We start from the raw sequence: 17,997 nt of genomic DNA, 5'->3' as shown, positions 1-17,997 counted from the left end.
CAACAGTCCATAAAGGTTTATCAAAGGTTTATCAACAACATCCTGCATGAAAAAGTACAGCAAGAAAGTAAATTATTGAAGAATTTATTGGTTTTGACATGCAGCTGTACACTGAACACTCGGACAAAACATATACTGATCTTACTTGAGAACCATGGCTGACCCAATGTTAACATCCTGGATACCAGGCCAATAATATTACGAACAGGAACAAGAAGGCACAGTGGATCATTAAGTTGAAATGGCACATTATCTGAGGGAGATAAATAAGTAAGCGTCTTCCAGGAGCCGAGAGACATGTTAAGTAGATCATCTTTACCTATATATCATGCAGATCTTAGCCTGATGATTAATATGAAGCCACCAGTCGATATTGCATATGCTTTCAAACACGCTAACAGAGCAACCCTCTAGGAGTATCATCTGTAGACCGTTCACTCGATCTCACAGACGTGTTGCACTATATAGTTTTTAACCCACACAAAATTAAACACAGAAGAAATCCAACAGAAATACTAGTATTGTTATCCAATATAGTGGCATGTTAAATAATCAAATAAGTATATTTTAATGGTAAATCGTTCTACAAACACTCTCTGTGAACTTCTATACAAATGATAATACTACCATTGGAGCTTATTTCAATGCGTGGTCTTATGCAGCAAGCTGAAAAAATACAAAATCTCAAACCTCTGAACGTTCTCCAGTCACACGAATAGAACAGCTCAAAGCACAATTAAGTAGCAACATTTCTTGTTTAAAGGCACATATACCTCTATGCATAATGCTACATTTACAACACAGCAAGTCATGGTGCTTTGGGTTGGATGATTGGAGATTAAATTGATGCAGATTCAGAGTACACAAGTCAGTGGACGGATGCACCGAGCTGCTCTTTCACTAGCAATAGTAAAGGCAGAGATATAGATGTATGCAGGACTCAACATATCATAGGACCATGCTTAATACAACTCAACTTTGTACCAGAGTAACGGAATTTCTCATTTAAAAATGATAAAAGACAGGCTATAGTAAGGAATGACTATATATAGTTAACATAATGTAGTGCGATAAGCTCGTTTTACAGAACATGTACACGAGGTGCAAATAGACTTAAAGCATTAGATTTGGTCATAAAACTGATAAAGTAACAGCTGGTGTGGTACAAACACACAGCTAAAATGAGGTCCAGTTCTCGAAGAAGAGATAGATTTGTGACTCTTCTTGTTTCTCAATCAAATTAAATGCAAAAAAAAAAAAGAAAAAGAAAAAAAAAAAGAATAAAGTTCAAGACATCTAAGCACTTGCTATAAAACAGTACTTCATGTCAAACTCACAAAGTTACAGATCTATAATATACACAAATTGGTTTAATCGCACATTAGCTCTATGTTACTATCAACGCATTTCTTCACCTTCATCAAGAATCTATTAAAATGAGTTGTTTTTTTTTGTTTTTTCTAATTGATAAGATGTGCTTGAAGCTTTAACCACAGCTGGTTAGTTTTGCATCTGTAGTTAAAATCCATTAACTTCTCCACTCCTGCCTCAAACCCATCAAAGTAAGAAGAGGCCACAGAAACGTACACACACCCACCCACCCAACACAACTTCACATTTTCCCATAATTTAGTGAAATTATAAATCGTTTTTTTAACTACAGCATTTCTAATTTATATACACAATATTAATAGTCCCCAGAGGGTACAATGAAATGAAAACTGTGTTCAGTCATTCACCTTTACAGCCACTGCACCTCAGGTAGGAGGTGGACTACAAAAGGGCCGCTTAAGGGTGGTGTGGCTAAGTCCAGTAAAAGAAGCCTCTGACAGATGAAGGGAAACGTGAGGGTCTATGGTCCGGTTATTCATCTTCCATGTGCAAACTGCTTGTGGGACCCAGGAGAGGCTGGCTGGAGCAGCTTGTGCTCTGCGTGATCAGACTCTCCATTGAGCCCGATAAACCTGCAATACAAGACCGGCGAATCACAAGTGATACACTGGACATATACACTTAAGAAATCCCTCAAACCAGATTCCAAAAAAAGCAAGGAGGCAGGGTATAGCACAACTGCAGGACCTTCACGATACTGACCAGTGCCAGACAACATGTAGTCTATATCTGTATTAGTTAGATAACAATATTGATTTTTATTTAAAAGGTATTGATAGATGACTAAAACTAACTAAATTAAAATGTGTACCAATTGCTGGGCTTGTTATGAAAGAACAGTTTCAAATACATGATTGAATCAACCAAAATAAATACATTTCAGAATCTGATACCATGAATTTCTGCTGTGGCGACCCCTAAAGGGAGCAGCCGAAAGAAGAAGATACCATGAATTACTCAGAAATAAATAGTACTCTCTCAGTACACTCAGTATCTCAGTTTCACCCAACATTACTACTGACCCATTATGACCAGAATGTCTATTCAAGGTAAAAGTCTATGTATGCTAACAAACAAGTATGCTTGGCTAACACTGAAATTATTTAAGACCCAAGGGCATACACACTAACAGTTTCCCTTAAAATGCTAAATAGTTTTACCAATCCTGCAGTGCAGGAACAATGGTGCTTTTCTCTTTTAGACTGCGGCTTTTGCAACAATTACCCAACATTACAACAATAAAATGGGACCGTGAAAATATGGTTTTCATTAAGAACTGCAGTTGTAAGGCCATGCTTGAAAGCTTGTCAGTCATAGCAACAGTAACTATGGGGGTGGGGCTTAGTAAGGGATGAACTGTCTCACTTTTTCAACATTATGGACATTTTCAGGCTTATCCATAAATGTCTGTATAAGGCTGAGAAGAAGAACATGAAGGACAGAGAGAGAGCAGCCTACATACCAGAGTTACTCTTCCATACCGATAGAGCAGGAGTCGGGACCTAGAGCTGCAGGTCCCAGAGTAGGGTCACAAGAAGAAGGCAATGGCAGGCAATAGAAGTCAGAAAGACAGAACACACCACACACATTAGACTGCAAAGCTGACAAAAAGCCAGTTAGTGAGTTGCTCAGTGGCTGCTAGAAAAACACAGGTAACTTCTTGCCAGCAAAGAACACAGGAACAGTGCATAAACAGAAGGCATAAAAATGTCTGGAAGACAGAAGACACCTGGCTGCTTATTAGACAGGCCACTCACCAGGTGGGTCACTCTCAGTTTTGGTTAGGCTGCTATGCTCACTGCTACAGTCAGGCACAATCTCACCCTCAGAGTTCAGCCTATCCTCTGTACACATAATAGCAATAACCCAAAATAAATTTGCAATGAAGTAGCAAAGAGCTGATCTGTGTTTTGATATACAGTATCTCACAACAGTGAGTGCACCCCTCACATTTCTGCAAATATTTTATTACATCTTTTCATGGGACGACACTACAGAAATTAAACTTGGATATAACTTAGTGTACAGCTTTGTGTACACAGCCATTAATGTGTAATAGCTGGCAACACAAGTGAGTCCACCTCACAGTGAACAGTCCAAATTGTGCCCAAAGTGTCAATGTTTTGTGTGATCTTCATTATTATCTAGCACTGCCTGAACCCTCTCGGGCACAGAATCCACCACAGCTGCACAGGTTGCTACTAGAATCCTCTTCCACTCCTCCATAATGACATCGTGGAGCTGGTGGATGTTAGACACGTTGTGCTTACCTGGGTTCAGGTCTGGAGAAATACTTGGCCAGTTCATCACCTTTACCTTCAGCTTCCACAGCAAGGCAGTTGTCATCTTGGAGGTGTGTTTAGGGTTATTAACTTACCATGCGGCACAGTCTCCAAAGGGAGGGGATCGTGCTCTGCTTCAGAATGTCACAGTACATGCTGGAATTCGTGCAAGGCTTGTTCTGAGTGGAACCAGGCAGGGACAACGACACAATTGGGCACAGTTTAGACATGTTCACTGTGAGCTGGACTCACTTGGGTTGCCACAAGACAAGGTATTTAAACAATAATGGCTGTGTGTTATTATCAGAGGACAGTAAATGTATACTGTTATACAAGCTGTACACTGACTACTTTAAGTTATATAAAACTTTCATTTCTATAGTGTCGTCCAATGAAAATATATAATTAAATATTTGCAGTAATGTGAGGGGTGTACTCACTTTTGTGTGAGCATATATATATATATATATATATATATATATATATATATATATATATATATAATTTACATAATTTATGTAAATAGAAAAGACAGATGCCATGAAAGCTTTCAGTTACTGTAAAGTTTTGTGTTGAAAATCAGCGAAGGATCAAAACAGCATTACTGTAAAAAAAAAAAAAAAAAAAAAAAAAAAAAAGGCACTGACCATCTTCAGGAGACAGAGAGTCAGCAACATCCTCTCCAGCAGTACCCTAAATAATCACAGGTTGTGAGAAAGATTGAGCATGTGTATAGGAGAGTAAAAGGAGAGTAAAAAAGGTAGTTTGAATAAAAAGACTGACCTCGGTAGGAGCTGGGCTGCTAGAGAGCAGTGTATGCGCTTGTGCATCAGACATCTCCGACAACTTCTCCTCGTCCTCCTCCTGGATGGGTGATGAGGGCGACCGCAGGGTGCTGTGGAGAGATCCGAAAAAAAGCTCATCTAGGAAAGCTGAGATCTCTTGAAATGTTTTCCCTCTCACCACACTGGCTTCTGTAAAGTTGGCTGAGGACTTCCTAACTCAGCAATCAGCCCCAGTATGGGGCACAAGAGGAGGTCATGACCTCTGGAACAGTGCTACAGACTGCCTCACACATGGAGTGGCATGTTGCCATTACCCAGGGCCAGCCACTATTCAACACCAACATGAGGATGCCAAAAACTCAGTCAGTGTCATACTCCCATGACATTGGCTACTCTATTGTGCATCAAAGTTAAGAGACCATTTCAACCATGACATGCTTATGTTCCACCAAACAGCACTGAGGTCAAGTGCAGTTGATTTTAATTTAATTTTAATCCAACAGATGAGACAAAGTAGATAATTGGATATTGTGATGTTTTCATAGAAAGTTTTAATACAACTTGGCACAGGACTCTCTTGAATTAATGATGGGAAAAAAACTCTAAAATGTGCCAAGAACAAATTAAACCCAATTGCTAAATGCTGCCTGCCAGCTAACCACAAGTCATTACTAGCAATATTAGGATGTCTGGGTGAAGCACTGCTTTAAACAGCAATCACAGTGACAGAATTACCTGTCAGGTGACTTGCTGACTTTGCCCTTCTGCAAGCTGCTGTCTCCAGAGTGCTCGGGAGAACTGAGCTGTCGACTCTCCCCGCTCAGACTGCCCGAAAAGTTGATCTCGTCATAAAGAGGGGCTGATGGGACCACAGGAGACACAGCAGTGAGCCCGTTCAGAGCTTCCAACAGGGAGATGGGCTCAAAGCCAGGGGGCACTGAATCGGAGCTCTGAGGACAAAAAGAGGCAAAGGCAGATAAATGAATACCTAACTTGAAACAGTGTAGAGAAGGTGCACTCTGAATGCAGTCCCAGCCAATATAGAAGAATATTATGTATTATGAAAAGCAAATACCACGTTAACTAAATATTAGTGCATTATATTGGTAATGACCAATTTAAATGTTCATGCTGATGGCTAAGAAAAGTTGGGTAAGAGACGTACAGAGTGCTCATCGTGGTCCATGCTCTGAGCCAGCACAGGGCTGAAGGAGACAGGAGAGAGTGCACCAGGCTTCTTCCTCACCGCTCTAATCTGTAGCAGGGCTCGAAATGCTTAAGACACAAATCAATTTCACAGTCCATGAACATTATCCACAGCAAAACAGCATTTTGATAATTCTACTTTTACACCAACCAGACACTTCATTAAGGACACCACGTTGTATCTATATACAATGTCCATTTTTCAGGTCATCCATGTGTCTGCATACTTTGTTAACTCCCCTTTTACCCTGTTCTTAAACGGTCAGGACAACCACAGAGCAGGTATTAAATTTACGTGAAACTGATGGACTACAGCATGTAACTGCAGAACTACCGATATAAATGCACCGATATGGTAAGTGGAGTTGATAAAAATGGACAGAGTGTAGATACGAGGAAGGAGTATTTAATAAAGTACCTGGTAGGTGTATACAGTTAGGGGAAACAAGTATTCAAACACCATTGCTTTTGTTATTTAATATACTTCCAGAACATGAATCCACTTCAAATTTACACCCATAATGTCTTTTGCACTGTACTTGCAACAAGTATCTTTCATGAAGACTATAGGAGTTTCTTAAAGTTCTCAAGGGCAACACTAAACAAATCAAACTGAAAAAGCTATGACTTCCTAACAAATACCTTAAAATTGGTTCAATAATATACGAGTGGGATGTTCAGGGAACGATAAATAACGTCCCCGGACAAGATTTTACAAGGCACTCTCAGGAGTTTGGTGTAGGAATGGAGATGAGTGCAGTGTACTTTTTGCCTATTACTTTGTATGTGACTGTTGTTCCTGCTGCCTTCAGGTTGTCCTGCAACCCTTATCTTCTTTATCAATTATAATAATACGGACGTTTCAACAAGACAACAACCACAAACCTCATCAGAGGGGACCCTTGTAACCTGAGGGAATCGAAATCAGGTTGCCAAGAGACTGAACCACAGTGTTGGAAAAGGCTAAATACTCCTTAACACAGACATCTCAAAGTTGTAATGATCAATAATTGCTTTGCAACAAAGTACTAATGTTTTCCATTTGTGGTGCCTGAACACCACCCACCCCCCCCCATTTCAATTTTGATTTTAAACAAACAAACAACATGTTTATGCTTACGAGTACAGATTATTTCTTCATATTTATTAGAACAAAGTCAAAAGACATTAAAATTTAAGTACACATGCGCAGGAAATACACTACCTAAAAAGAACAGAAGTGTTTAAATACTTGTTTCCCCTCGTTGCACTTATTTGGCCACAATTTTGACAACGTTAAATGGTGTAACTGGTACATACGCAGTCTGCAGATGGGGCAGTTGTTGGCCTGGTAGCGCAGTGTGTCAGCACACGAGTTACACAAGCACAGGTGTCTGCAAGGCAGAATGAGTGTGTCGCGAAGGTCTGACAGACACACTACACACTCGTTACTGTTGTCACTGTTCTCATCATCAGACGGCTGGTGGAGGGATCAGACAGGTTAGGTTACACAGGCTCTGGAACTTAAAGCTTGCAGCATTGAGATCATGTCAAGTGTTTGAAAGAGTGTTCAAAGTGTTCCTCGCTGAATATTTTTATACTGATGTATATTTGACAATGCTTTGATTTGACCGTGCTTTGACTGTGATTTGATAAATTCAAATGTCTAACAGAATGGGGAATATTCACATATAGACAAATACGATTATCAGTGAAAAACAGATAAAGACTCAAATCTAACTGCATAATAACTAGGAATGATGATTATATTTACCTTAGTCTCACGGTTGTTCTTGTTTTCAATGCCATAAATCTCCTGCAGAAGGTAACTAACACGATCCACCTGTAAACAGTCAGCAGTGATATTAGGTGGTAAACCTAACAGAAGCTTCGCTCCAGTGTAATATAATCTCACCACAACATGAATTATCCATTCAGCCTTCTTTAATAAGTTAAACGGCGATCAAATGCAGGTATGACTCACAATTTGCTTCTGCTTTAAGGGCTTCACAGAGAAACTTCCATCGACATGCTTTCAAATGGGAAAACAGAAATTAAATTACAGCAGCTCGAGTGTTCACAAAATATGCTTTCACAAATATCATTAATAAGATGAAGTCACAAACATCAATAACATGACTGAGTGTGGATCCACCTACCCGCTCAAAGGCAGCCAACAACACATGTGCATGTCCCAAGCAATCTGCAACAAGAATAATACACTAAAAACCAGAGTAGGATCAACAGTATTCCTAACACACTGACCTCCATTAAGATGCACAACATGGCTAATAAGATTTAGTAACACAGTTAAATACTGACGAGCTTTTATCTAAGTCATATGACCAACTACACAACATACCATCTCCTTCATCCACAACAGCCTGGATGACCATGGGGAAAACGCCTCTGTCCAAGTCAAAATTCAGCTGAAAACAATATCAGGGAAGAAATCATTTGTTATTAGATTTACACCAACTTATCCTCCATGTGAAACATTAAAGCTAACTGAATTATGATCCTTGAGGAAATTTAGAGTTTATATATGAAATAAGTGAATGGCTTCTGTGCTACTTCTCTGTTGACCAGGCAAAGAAAATGCAAATTTTTCAAATTTGTTCAAAATGTCATGTTAATACTAAATCGTGAACCCAGTATCATGAGTTGGATTGCATTAGTGAACATACATGTTGTATTTTTATATAAAGAATGAACACTGTAAATACACAATAGATATTGTCCACTGGTCTTGGATATTTTAAGCACAGACTTGTAATGCTGATACTTTAAATGTTACCAGACACTCCCAATTATTTTGCTATATTAGGGCCTGGACATACTTTCTGACTTAATTAGTTATTCAAGTTTTTCTGTCCAACATACTACACGTATTATTCATAGACTTTATACTTAATCATTGTCTCGCCATTAATAAACTTACAAAGCCTTTCCTTTTGATCACTTTTGTAGAGAATGTACATAAATATACACAAAGTTTAATAACTGATCATCCTCCTTTTCTATTACACCTGCATTGTAACTTTATTACACCTGCTGTGTCAAAGTTATTGGTTCATTTGAAAGTGGCAATGAGCCAAAACACTGCATTTTTTTCTTGTATTGCTTAATGGTATTCCTCTAATAAATTAAGATGTATTAGATAACAAATACAGACAATTGTCCAAGAAATGACCTGAACAATAACACAACCTTACTTAAAATTCAGCAAGACTGTTTTCATCTGAGAGTGACATCACCAAGATGGGTTGGCAGTACTCACGTCTTCCTCCTTCCATTCAGAAAAATCGATCTTGAAGGAGGGTAAGGTAAACTGCTGGCTCACCCCTCGCTTATAGTGCACCGTTTCAGACACCATTGAAGGACCCTTGGGATTATAACTTGAGAAGGAAAAAAATACAACAGACCTCTATAAATAATAAGACACAAAAAAGAAGGACTAATTCTGCCCAACCGTTCCCTCATCACCCAGTGTTTTGATTCAGAAAAGCTCAACAATAACTGACTGCTCATCACAGAGGGTTAATCTTCTCAAATTAGTTTCCCAAACCGTGCCACTGAATTCATGCAAATGTGGAGGAAATGAGAATCTAAGAGGCCAATTAATCAAATGCATCATGTGTGGACAGACTCCTGCTATGCAGAGCCCGTCCTTCCTCTCGGTACAAACTTGCTGCGTATCCATGGAAACACGCTGTTGCTATGGGCTCTGAATCTCTCCGTTCTTCTCAGACCTATAGCTATTATTCATTTTAAGCCTGAGGCAGAAAACAGCCAGATTTGATCATAATGGCAAAATAATTTTTTTTTCTTGACATGATAAAGACTCAGATCCCCTATGCACGTAAGGCTAATAGATTTTGATGATGGTAATAGCTCATTAACCTCAGCAGGTTACATTAAATAGGAAAACACTGGCTGAAATCAGATATAACAGGTTATTTGTCCTCATGTGTACTGGGATGATGATAAAAAGGTCTCTAAATAGAAACAGAAATTTACTACTACACACATCTGTAGAAAACTGCCAAATAGGGAGCGTGTCTTACACTGCCATTCCATTGGAAAATTCTTCAAAGGCCTGGCAGTAGATAGTGATGGCCACTCGAGCATCTGAATCAAAGGTGAATTCCACTCCATATAAAACCTTAGGCTTTGCCCCTTCGTCAGTGGGGGTGTCTCCATCATCTTTGTACCTACACGCCAAACACAAATGTCACATAATACTTCACACATCTATACAGGTATTCTGTTTAATGGCTGAGTAACCTAAACATTATTTCTAAATGTTTTTTTTTCCAGCTTATTTAAGTCAAATGCTCATGACATCCTCATACAGTATATTAGGTAACTGCATAGGTTTACACCCATGCAAACTATAAAGCATTCTGAAGTGGCATTAAGCAGCTTAGAGCTGGGTTTGGAGAAGTCAAGCATTGTGACGCCACACCTGACGAGTCGTAATGAGTCCTTCCTGATGTTGACAAGACTTCTCAGAGTCTTCACTGGCTCATGTGGTGCCGGGGTTACATACGGAAACTGGGAATCAACAATAATAGAGATGTTACAATCAGTATGGCTTAAAGAAAATTAACAAGAAGTGTGATCACTAACAATAAACCACTGAAGAACAAATGACACTAAGGAAAATGATGTACACAACGCTTTAAAGCCTCATCTGTACCTGCACTGGACGGTTGCCTAGAAAATTTAGGTCCATATTCTCCCCAAACAGGTAACCTTCAGGGTGGGGTGTGTCAAACTTCTCCCCTCCCATGAAGAAGTGACTAGCAAAATAATTGCCTTTGAGGAAAAGAAGCAGCTGAGTTAGCCTGAGTTTGAAGACCTCAATATCAACACACAAACCATTTTGTGACACAAACATTTTCAACAATACACTCTCAGAACACATTAAGCGTCGCATATTAGACATGAGGGAGAACCTACTGACAGCACAACAAATGGCAAACTCTTTCTTATGAGCAATTATAGACCGATAATACTGCGAAATGCCAAACGAGGTGCTTGGCAGCCAAATAAAATACTCAACCTGCAGCGCTCCCACCCACAGACAAGCACCACATTACATCATTTACTTCTTAAAGGACGAACAGCAGAAAAAAACAAGCAGTTGTGTAGCGTTAGTTAACGTCAGCAGTTCATATGAAGAGCAACTGCGCTGGCGCTCATGAAGTCGCCCTGAAGAAACAACAGGACTGACAAGCGTAAGCTGCGTTAACTAGTTAGCGTTAGCTTAGCTAAGCCAAGTCAGCAAACTTACCAGATTTGGGTGGAAATCTGTACGCTGAATTTGCCTGAATGTCGATATCCTCCACCCCAGCGATCCTTCGCCCAAGGACTGAACCCATGTTTTACGATTTAACTGCAATATAAATTTAACAGCTGGAATCCACTGATAAGCTAACCTAGCTAGCCAGCTAACTAACGCAGCAGCTACTTCTGTCGTCCGTGAAACCCAAAGCACCAGACTAACTAGCTAACTGGCTAACGTCACCTCAGCTTCTGCGTCGTCGCTCAGCAGAACAAGTACTTAGTGTTTAAACATGTTAGAGGCACTCAAACCGCCCTTTTCTCGACAGTACACCGCATATATCTACCGCATATATCTACCGCATACACATATCCGATCTTCACCGCTTGGCTTGTTGGGCAGCGAGCCTGCTAGGCGCGCTAACGCGATAATTAGCTCACTAGCTCTCTGCCTCTGGGCAGGTTAAGGTAATAATTAGCTAGAAACCCTCTGAACACGGAGGAGCCTCGGCCGTCCGGGAAGCTCAGTCGGACAAGCTGCCAAACGCCTTCGGAGTCTGCGGCGAGTCGGCTTTCCTCTGGCAGTTAGCGCAGCTACTCGAACACGATAGCCACGCTAAAAACAACAGGACGGGAAGTGGCAGCGAGTAACAGCACCGCTCAGCAGAGCGCAGGACGGGGCCGGATTGGCTCCGCCGCGGGGACCAACCGACCGCTCCGCCTATCCGGTGCGCAGACTCCGCCGCGCTTCGCTGGAGCGGAGCAGAGCAGAGTGCGCTGCGTGTCCGCCGCCGCACAACCCCACGGTCCTTTACTACTGCTCTTAGGCTAACAACCGAAAAAGCCGACTAATCATAATTGTATTGTATTAATACAGCCTGTTAGAGCATAAATGTACTTTTTTGAGAGATTTTTGTGTAGTTGTGTACATCCCCTACTGGTGTGTGTGTACACTGTTACTTGCAGAGGTGGACGAAGTACACAAACCCTGTACTTGAGTTAAAGTAGAGACTCCCATGGTAAAATATCACTCCAGTGAAAGCAGAAGTTCCTCCCTTTAGACCTCCACTTGAGTAAAAGTACTAAAGTATTTACCTTCAAATGTACTTAAGTATAAAGTAAAAGTACTATAAGAGTAATTCTGGCTCTGATGTCCTGTTATCATTTTTATAACCAGACAAACTAATTTACTATAAAATGAAACGGTGTTTGTAGAAATTCAGAAAAAAGCCGCGTCAGTCTCGACTGCATATGTGGACATATTTCTATATTGTGCTCTATTTACACAAAGTTAGGCTAGTTCATCATTTATGTTGAACAGACTCTCCCAAAGTTTTACGCTGCTGCGCTGACGTTGAACCGCGTACTGCACTGGGTCGGTATGACCAACAGGTCAAAACCAGCTCTAAACAAAGTGACCGCTGGGCCCTGATTGGTGCTCTGGCTTTGCGCTTCTTTCATTTTGACATGTTACGTTTTTATACACACAGAAAACAAAAGGAGCGACAGATTTCTCAAAATGTAGGAGGAAAAAGTCGGATATTAGACTCTGAAATGTAGTGAAGTGAAAGGAAAAAGTCGCCCAGTAATGGAGAAACTTCAGTACAGATACACCAAAAATACTAAAGTACAAAAACTACTTACATTTACTGAGTTACCGTCCACCACTGCTCATATGCATATCTAGCTGTATGTGACTCGCTCCACGAGTTACCGGCTGCACCGCCGCTACTTGTCCGGCAGTGGGCGCCGTGGACACCGACGCACAGGGCTGAACGTTTCGGTCACGGCTAGTAGGGTAGGGTATGAGCGACTACGCGGAGTTTGACGGAGTCCGAGGAGAACCGTCGACACAGATTGATAGGATGGACGAACTAAAGCACCAAGTTATGATAAACCAGTTTGTTCTGATAGCTGGATGCGCGTCAGATCAAGCCAAGCAGCTTCTACAAGCGGCGCACTGGCAGTTCGAGGTAGGAGAGCAGCAGTTTGTTTACTAACACACACACACACACACACACACACACACACACACACACACACACTAATCCTAATGCTGTAACTACCAGCGGATCCGCTTAGTGTGGCATGTCAGAAGACTATGTGCTGTATAATCAGCCGGATCCCTACACGCACTCGACGCGTTCACAGGCTCACTTGTTTATGTTGGGAGTCTTATTAAACTTTAATACCGCGGGAGGAGGAAGAAGAAGAAGGGAAAAGTGCGACATTTTATGAGTTGACCTTACTTTAAAGCGCTAACTTGGGCTGTTCAGCAGCCCGGGGACCTAAACACTGCCCGTGCGGGGGGCAGATGAAGAAGTCGGCGTGGTAAAGTTGGTGGAGTTGTCTTATTGAGATGAAGGGTGACACTGACCAGGCTGTTCAGCCCTGTTTACACGCCTGGCCTTTGCCTTATTGGACTAATGCGCTTTCCCTTTCTCCCTTGGTGTTACAGACTGCCCTCAGCGCCTTCTTCCAGGAAGCTAACATTCCCTACAGCCATCAAATGGTGAGTTTGAACGGTAAAATCGTCTGAAATGGCTCTCATCTCAGCGCGGCTGGCTTCCGCCATGTTGTGCGAGTCCACGAGTGGGACGAAAATAAACCTGTGTGTTCGCCTCGCTCTGCTCGACGCTCGGACTGAGACAGGCTGCAGCTCAGTCGGCGGTGTTTTGTGGTGTTTAGGCACCAGACCGCGGTCAGCCCGGGTGTTAAAACCTTTAACAAGCTGTCTTTTTTGTAAACGTGTCCCAGGTGGTGGGGGAGGGTGATTCCAGGAAAAAGAGAGAACAGCCACAGTAACGGCTCTGCTAACCGCCGCCGCACCACCGAGCCTGCCCCGCTGCCCGAACACGAAAAGCCCCTCTGAGCTCTCTACCTGCGGCTGGTGTTTCAGCTGCCCCTGGCATGAGCTATAGTGCTACTCAGTGGGGTAAATTGAAACAGTAGTGGTATGGACCATATACAGCATGGGTTTCGCCAGCACCCGAAGCGCAATACGGTGTTTATCTCTCAGTTAAAAACACAGGTCGGCGTGTCTCCGCAGCCTGTGTTTCATTTGGTCCCCAGATCTTTTGGGTCGCTTACAGAGATAACAGCAAGCTGGGAAGTGTCTGGCCGTTTACTGTGGCTCAGATGGAGCAAACAATGAGCTGTTTGACTTTAAACCACTCTGAATGACTTCCTTTTCAACGCTGGGCTTGCCCCCCCCCCCGTCAAGTTTTGCACGATGTTTGACGTTCACTTCGCTAGTTTTGCTCTGGAGCTACGAGGCTAATTTAGCTAACAAGTAGTTGATGCTTATAACTGGAATAAACTTAAGTGATTTGGCAGACTGTACTCTATAAAAAAGGACAAAAGTATCACATAGCTGAAAACAGTAACAGCAGCTGTCTTAAAGCCCAACCTTGAGCTATGGTGCAAACTAAAGGATCGAACACCAGGCAGCTTGACTACATTTACAATGAACTATGCCAATTAGAGATGCAGCAATATGGGAATTTTGGGCCAATATCTTGTGTGTGTGTGTATATATTATATTATATATAAGCTCTTTTTGTGACTCCTAATCAAATCAAAATATAGGTTTGAAAAAAAAAAAACAGTCAAATCGTCGCTTCAGTCTGACGCCAGTAATTGTTTTTGAAGCTACGCTATGTAAAATGTGGGGCTTTGGAGACCTCTCTGGTGGACATATGTAATTACATGCATTGTGCAGAAGAACTTCTTGTAATGTGGGTTGTGCTTTGGACCCTCTTCGCCAATTGGAAACATTTTTTTTTCTTGCATTTTATGCCTGATTTGAGTGTTAACTGCGTTAACTGTATGTCCTCGTTTTGAACCCATATAAAATTCATGCAAATTAAAGGGGACTTGAGGTGATGGTTCAAATTTTCTACATAATTCAGGAGTTGAGAGGTAGGCGAAGTCTTGGACTGAGAGTGCTTTAATGTCAAATAGTTTTAGAGAAACTTGCCAACTCGGATTTCTTCACAAGGGCAGGGATAGAAACCAGGTGTTATTAAATACAGTATATCCCATCATATTTTCTACCCAAAAGAACCAGTGCCGCTACATGTCTTCTGAGTTTTTCTGAGAATAGTGGTAAATCCAAAAAGAGAAGAGGTTTTCTTTGGGGGCTATTTTGCCTTGTAATGCGCTGCGTGTACCTCTCCAGTGGGGACATTTTTTTTTTAAATGGGGGAATTTAAAATAAATACATAAATACAATAAAAAGTAGGCCAGAACATCTCACAACTGTAACAAGCATCATTTCACAATGTCTGCGACATCATGCAGTGTATTTGTTACCATTTCATATAACAGCTTTCTGTGAGGTAGCTTTTAGAGGTACTAAATGCATTGGGCATCTGGTTCCCATCACCACAGAACAATTCTGACTCAGCAAGTTTCTCTAGAATGGCTTTAGCATCAAACCAGTCTGAATGTCTTTGCCCACAGCTTAAGCATTTAATTATGCAGAATAAAAAAGGTGGAATTCACCATTAGGCAAGTACTTAGTCTCATGTCTGTAAGTCAGTTATGTGTGGTTAATGTTTACAATACAGTTCCCTTTGGTGTGATTTTAAGAGAGGAAAACAGTCCAATTAAAAAGAGCTATGTCAGGTTTGTAAGACATTCTTTTAGAGTAGAGTAGCAGTATTCTGGCTTAATGTAAACTTATTCACATATCATCTGCTATGGTGAAATAATTGGAAAAATATTGTGATAGTGAATTTTATCAGTATTTTCCACTGCTACTTCGTTGTACTCAGCTCAAGGCTCCACCCTCGTCTCAATACAATGAAATCATTTTTGTGGTTGATTGGACTGAGTGGGCTGAGGTGTTTATGCAAGGAAGTCATGAGAATTTTTGGGGGATGGTGCTGTGCTATAACTGTTCAGGGTTTCCCGGACATGCCTCAGATGACCCAGCATGGGAAGCAAGCAGAAGCCCTCTGACCACAGTGGCCAGTGGAACTCTGCTAAAAGAATGATTCCTGTGACTTGTGACCGGAAGGCAGAGAGTCTAGTCTCGAGTAGAGCAGTGGGTGCAAGCTTGAGCCAGGCATACAGAGGCACTTTTACAGAGTTAAGAGTCATTACGTGGTCTGTCATGTTATAATCAAGGCAGTTACTTTTTAAACTGACAATGTAATCCTAAGCGTCACATATTTATATATGTGTATGTATGTGTTTGCAGCTAGCTGTGGCTTCCAGTCCTTGCTACATAGCCCCCCCCCCAACATCTGTGGAAGTCTTTATTTCTTCTTTGCACTGATTCCAAATGAAACACACGTCTTAAATAACCATAGCAAAAGCATACATCACAAGAAACATGAGTTGGCCAAAAAAATAAATAAATAAATAAAATTTTATATATATATATATATATATATATATGAATATATATGAAATGTAGAAATTGGATGAGCAGTGCAGAGAAATGTAATATGTATTTTAAGAACAAATGCAAATGGAGTATTATTATTAAAATTAAGACATTTTAACACACAAGTACACTGAAACATGCTGTTACTGTACCTTGAAGACTCATATGTAAATTAAACTGAGCTGATTGGTTACCCTTTATTGCGCATCATACAAAAAGCAGTCTGAAACAGTCCTTATAACTTAAGTATGAATGGGTGGAGCTGAACTGTTGCTGAAGAGGCAGATCTATGCATCATAAAAACAGTTCATTCCAAATAGCCTGTTTTTGCAGCTTAGTTTCCATATATGGACTGTGGGAACTAGGGAGTGAACAATATGTTTTGAAACTAGCAATTTTTACATACTATTTAAATCTCTTTATTTAAAAAAAACATGAAGTAAATTCGGTTTTCCAAGGTCTGAGACCTTTAAGCAAATATCTGCCAATACTTCCATGTTTCCAGTTTCACTCTGCATCTCTACAGTCGTGTTTTGTTTGGTGTTTGACATTTGCTTTGATAGTTCTGCACTGGAGCCCTAAGGCTAATATAGCTAAGTAATGGAAGCTTATACTTTCTTTATATTTATATTTCTGGTAGTTTTGGAGACCCCTCTGGTGGAATTGTGTAATTACATGCAACGTGCAGAAGAACATTTTGTGAAGTGCGTTGTGTTTTGGACTCCTTCCTCTAGTGAATGAGTCTTATGATTATTATCATGTTGAAAGAGAATTCAAGGAGAATTTGGTCAAAACTTGGTGAAGTTGATTGTGCATCCATTATTGTGTGTTACACTTTACATCCATATATCATGTCTTAATGTCTTACAACAGATGTGCACTCCTGCTAACACCCCAGCGACTCCTCCCAACTTCCCAGATGCGCTAGCCATGTTCTCCCGTCTGCGAGCGTCCGAAAGTTTTGGCAGCAGTAGCAGCCCCATCGCATCCATGGCTACCTCGCCACCTTCTTACGTCAACTGGGCCATGGGCCCTGCGGCTGCTGCCGGGCAGCAGGGCCTGTGGACGGCCGCTCAGCTCCCTTCACAGGCCGCCACACCAAACTGGCCAGCGGCTGTCACCCAGCAAGCCTCCTCCGAGCAGCCCAGCCTGGCCATGGAGGCAGAGAGATGAGGAGCTGCTCCCATTGGCCCTCGGACCACACAGGATGAGGAGCACCGTCTGCTCTGTTGATGAATCTGACTGTGCGATACAGCCTGGAGGAGGATTAAGATGGATCGGTGAGGACAGAACACTGAAAGACTGGAAAATATGGAGGATGGGCATTTGGGAAATGCATGCTCGTTCTTGAGACCGAATGCGAGGCTAAAGACCTTTTTTTCCTTTTTTTTTTTTTTCCTTTCTTTTTTTCTCTTTCCCCTAGTGGTTTCAAAGTGATGTAATGTGTATTGGGAGCTTATCTCAAGATGCATAGCTGGATAACCTTGTTTCTTATTCCTTCTCAGAGGAGCTCAGTCAACAAGGAGTCATTTTTTCTAGTGTCTGCACTGCAATGTGTTCGATTTACTCTTCTGCTTTTGATTCTTTCTGATTAATCAGAATCACTGTCTGTATAAGAGAGTAACTGTAACTGGAGCTTTGGTGTTGAAATGAGACTGGATGGGACAAA

The 17,997-nt window shown here is 41.3% G+C and overlaps 2 protein-coding genes across 4 annotated transcripts; one reads left to right on the top strand and one right to left on the bottom strand.

Moving 5' to 3' along the window:
• Positions 1-68: 68 nt before the first annotated feature.
• mgrn1b (mahogunin, ring finger 1b) lies at positions 69-11,694 on the bottom strand. Of its 2 annotated transcripts, XM_017719009.2 has the most exons (17): positions 10,944-11,693; positions 10,347-10,465; positions 10,113-10,201; positions 9,712-9,858; positions 8,925-9,042; positions 8,007-8,073; positions 7,804-7,847; positions 7,629-7,676; positions 7,419-7,487; positions 6,965-7,124; positions 5,625-5,734; positions 5,195-5,409; positions 4,458-4,569; positions 4,322-4,367; positions 3,150-3,236; positions 2,855-2,900; positions 69-1,964 (listed from the first exon to the last, which is right to left on the bottom strand). In XM_017719009.2, exons 1-16 carry the CDS (start codon positions 11,029-11,031, stop codon positions 2,860-2,862), a joined length of 1,560 nt encoding a protein of 519 aa, XP_017574498.1. In that variant the 5' UTR covers positions 11,032-11,693; the 3' UTR covers positions 69-1,964; positions 2,855-2,859. The 2 variants fall into 2 exon arrangements, with proteins under 2 accessions (XP_017574498.1, XP_017574497.1); XM_017719008.2 differs by lacking the exon at positions 2,855-2,900 and having other exon boundaries at positions 10,944-11,694.
• Positions 11,695-12,587: 893 nt separating this feature from the next.
• Positions 12,588-17,648, top strand: ubald1b (UBA-like domain containing 1b). 2 transcript variants are annotated; one of them, XM_017719010.2, is made up of 3 exons: positions 12,614-12,906; positions 13,392-13,445; positions 17,202-17,648. In XM_017719010.2, exons 1-3 carry the CDS (start codon positions 12,739-12,741, stop codon positions 17,499-17,501), a joined length of 522 nt encoding a protein of 173 aa, XP_017574499.1. In that variant the 5' UTR covers positions 12,614-12,738; the 3' UTR covers positions 17,502-17,648. The 2 variants fall into 2 exon arrangements, with proteins under 2 accessions (XP_017574500.1, XP_017574499.1); XM_017719011.2 differs by lacking the exon at positions 13,392-13,445 and having other exon boundaries at positions 12,588-12,906.
• The last annotated feature ends 349 nt before the right edge of the window (positions 17,649-17,997 follow it).

The sequence above is a fragment of the Pygocentrus nattereri genome, chromosome 27, assembly GCF_015220715.1.
Source record: "Pygocentrus nattereri isolate fPygNat1 chromosome 27, fPygNat1.pri, whole genome shotgun sequence".
In the NCBI taxonomy this organism is placed as follows: Eukaryota; Metazoa; Chordata; class Actinopteri; order Characiformes; family Serrasalmidae; genus Pygocentrus; species Pygocentrus nattereri.
Note: the sequence above shows the minus strand (reverse complement) of the source record. Positions and strands in the feature narration are given on the sequence as shown.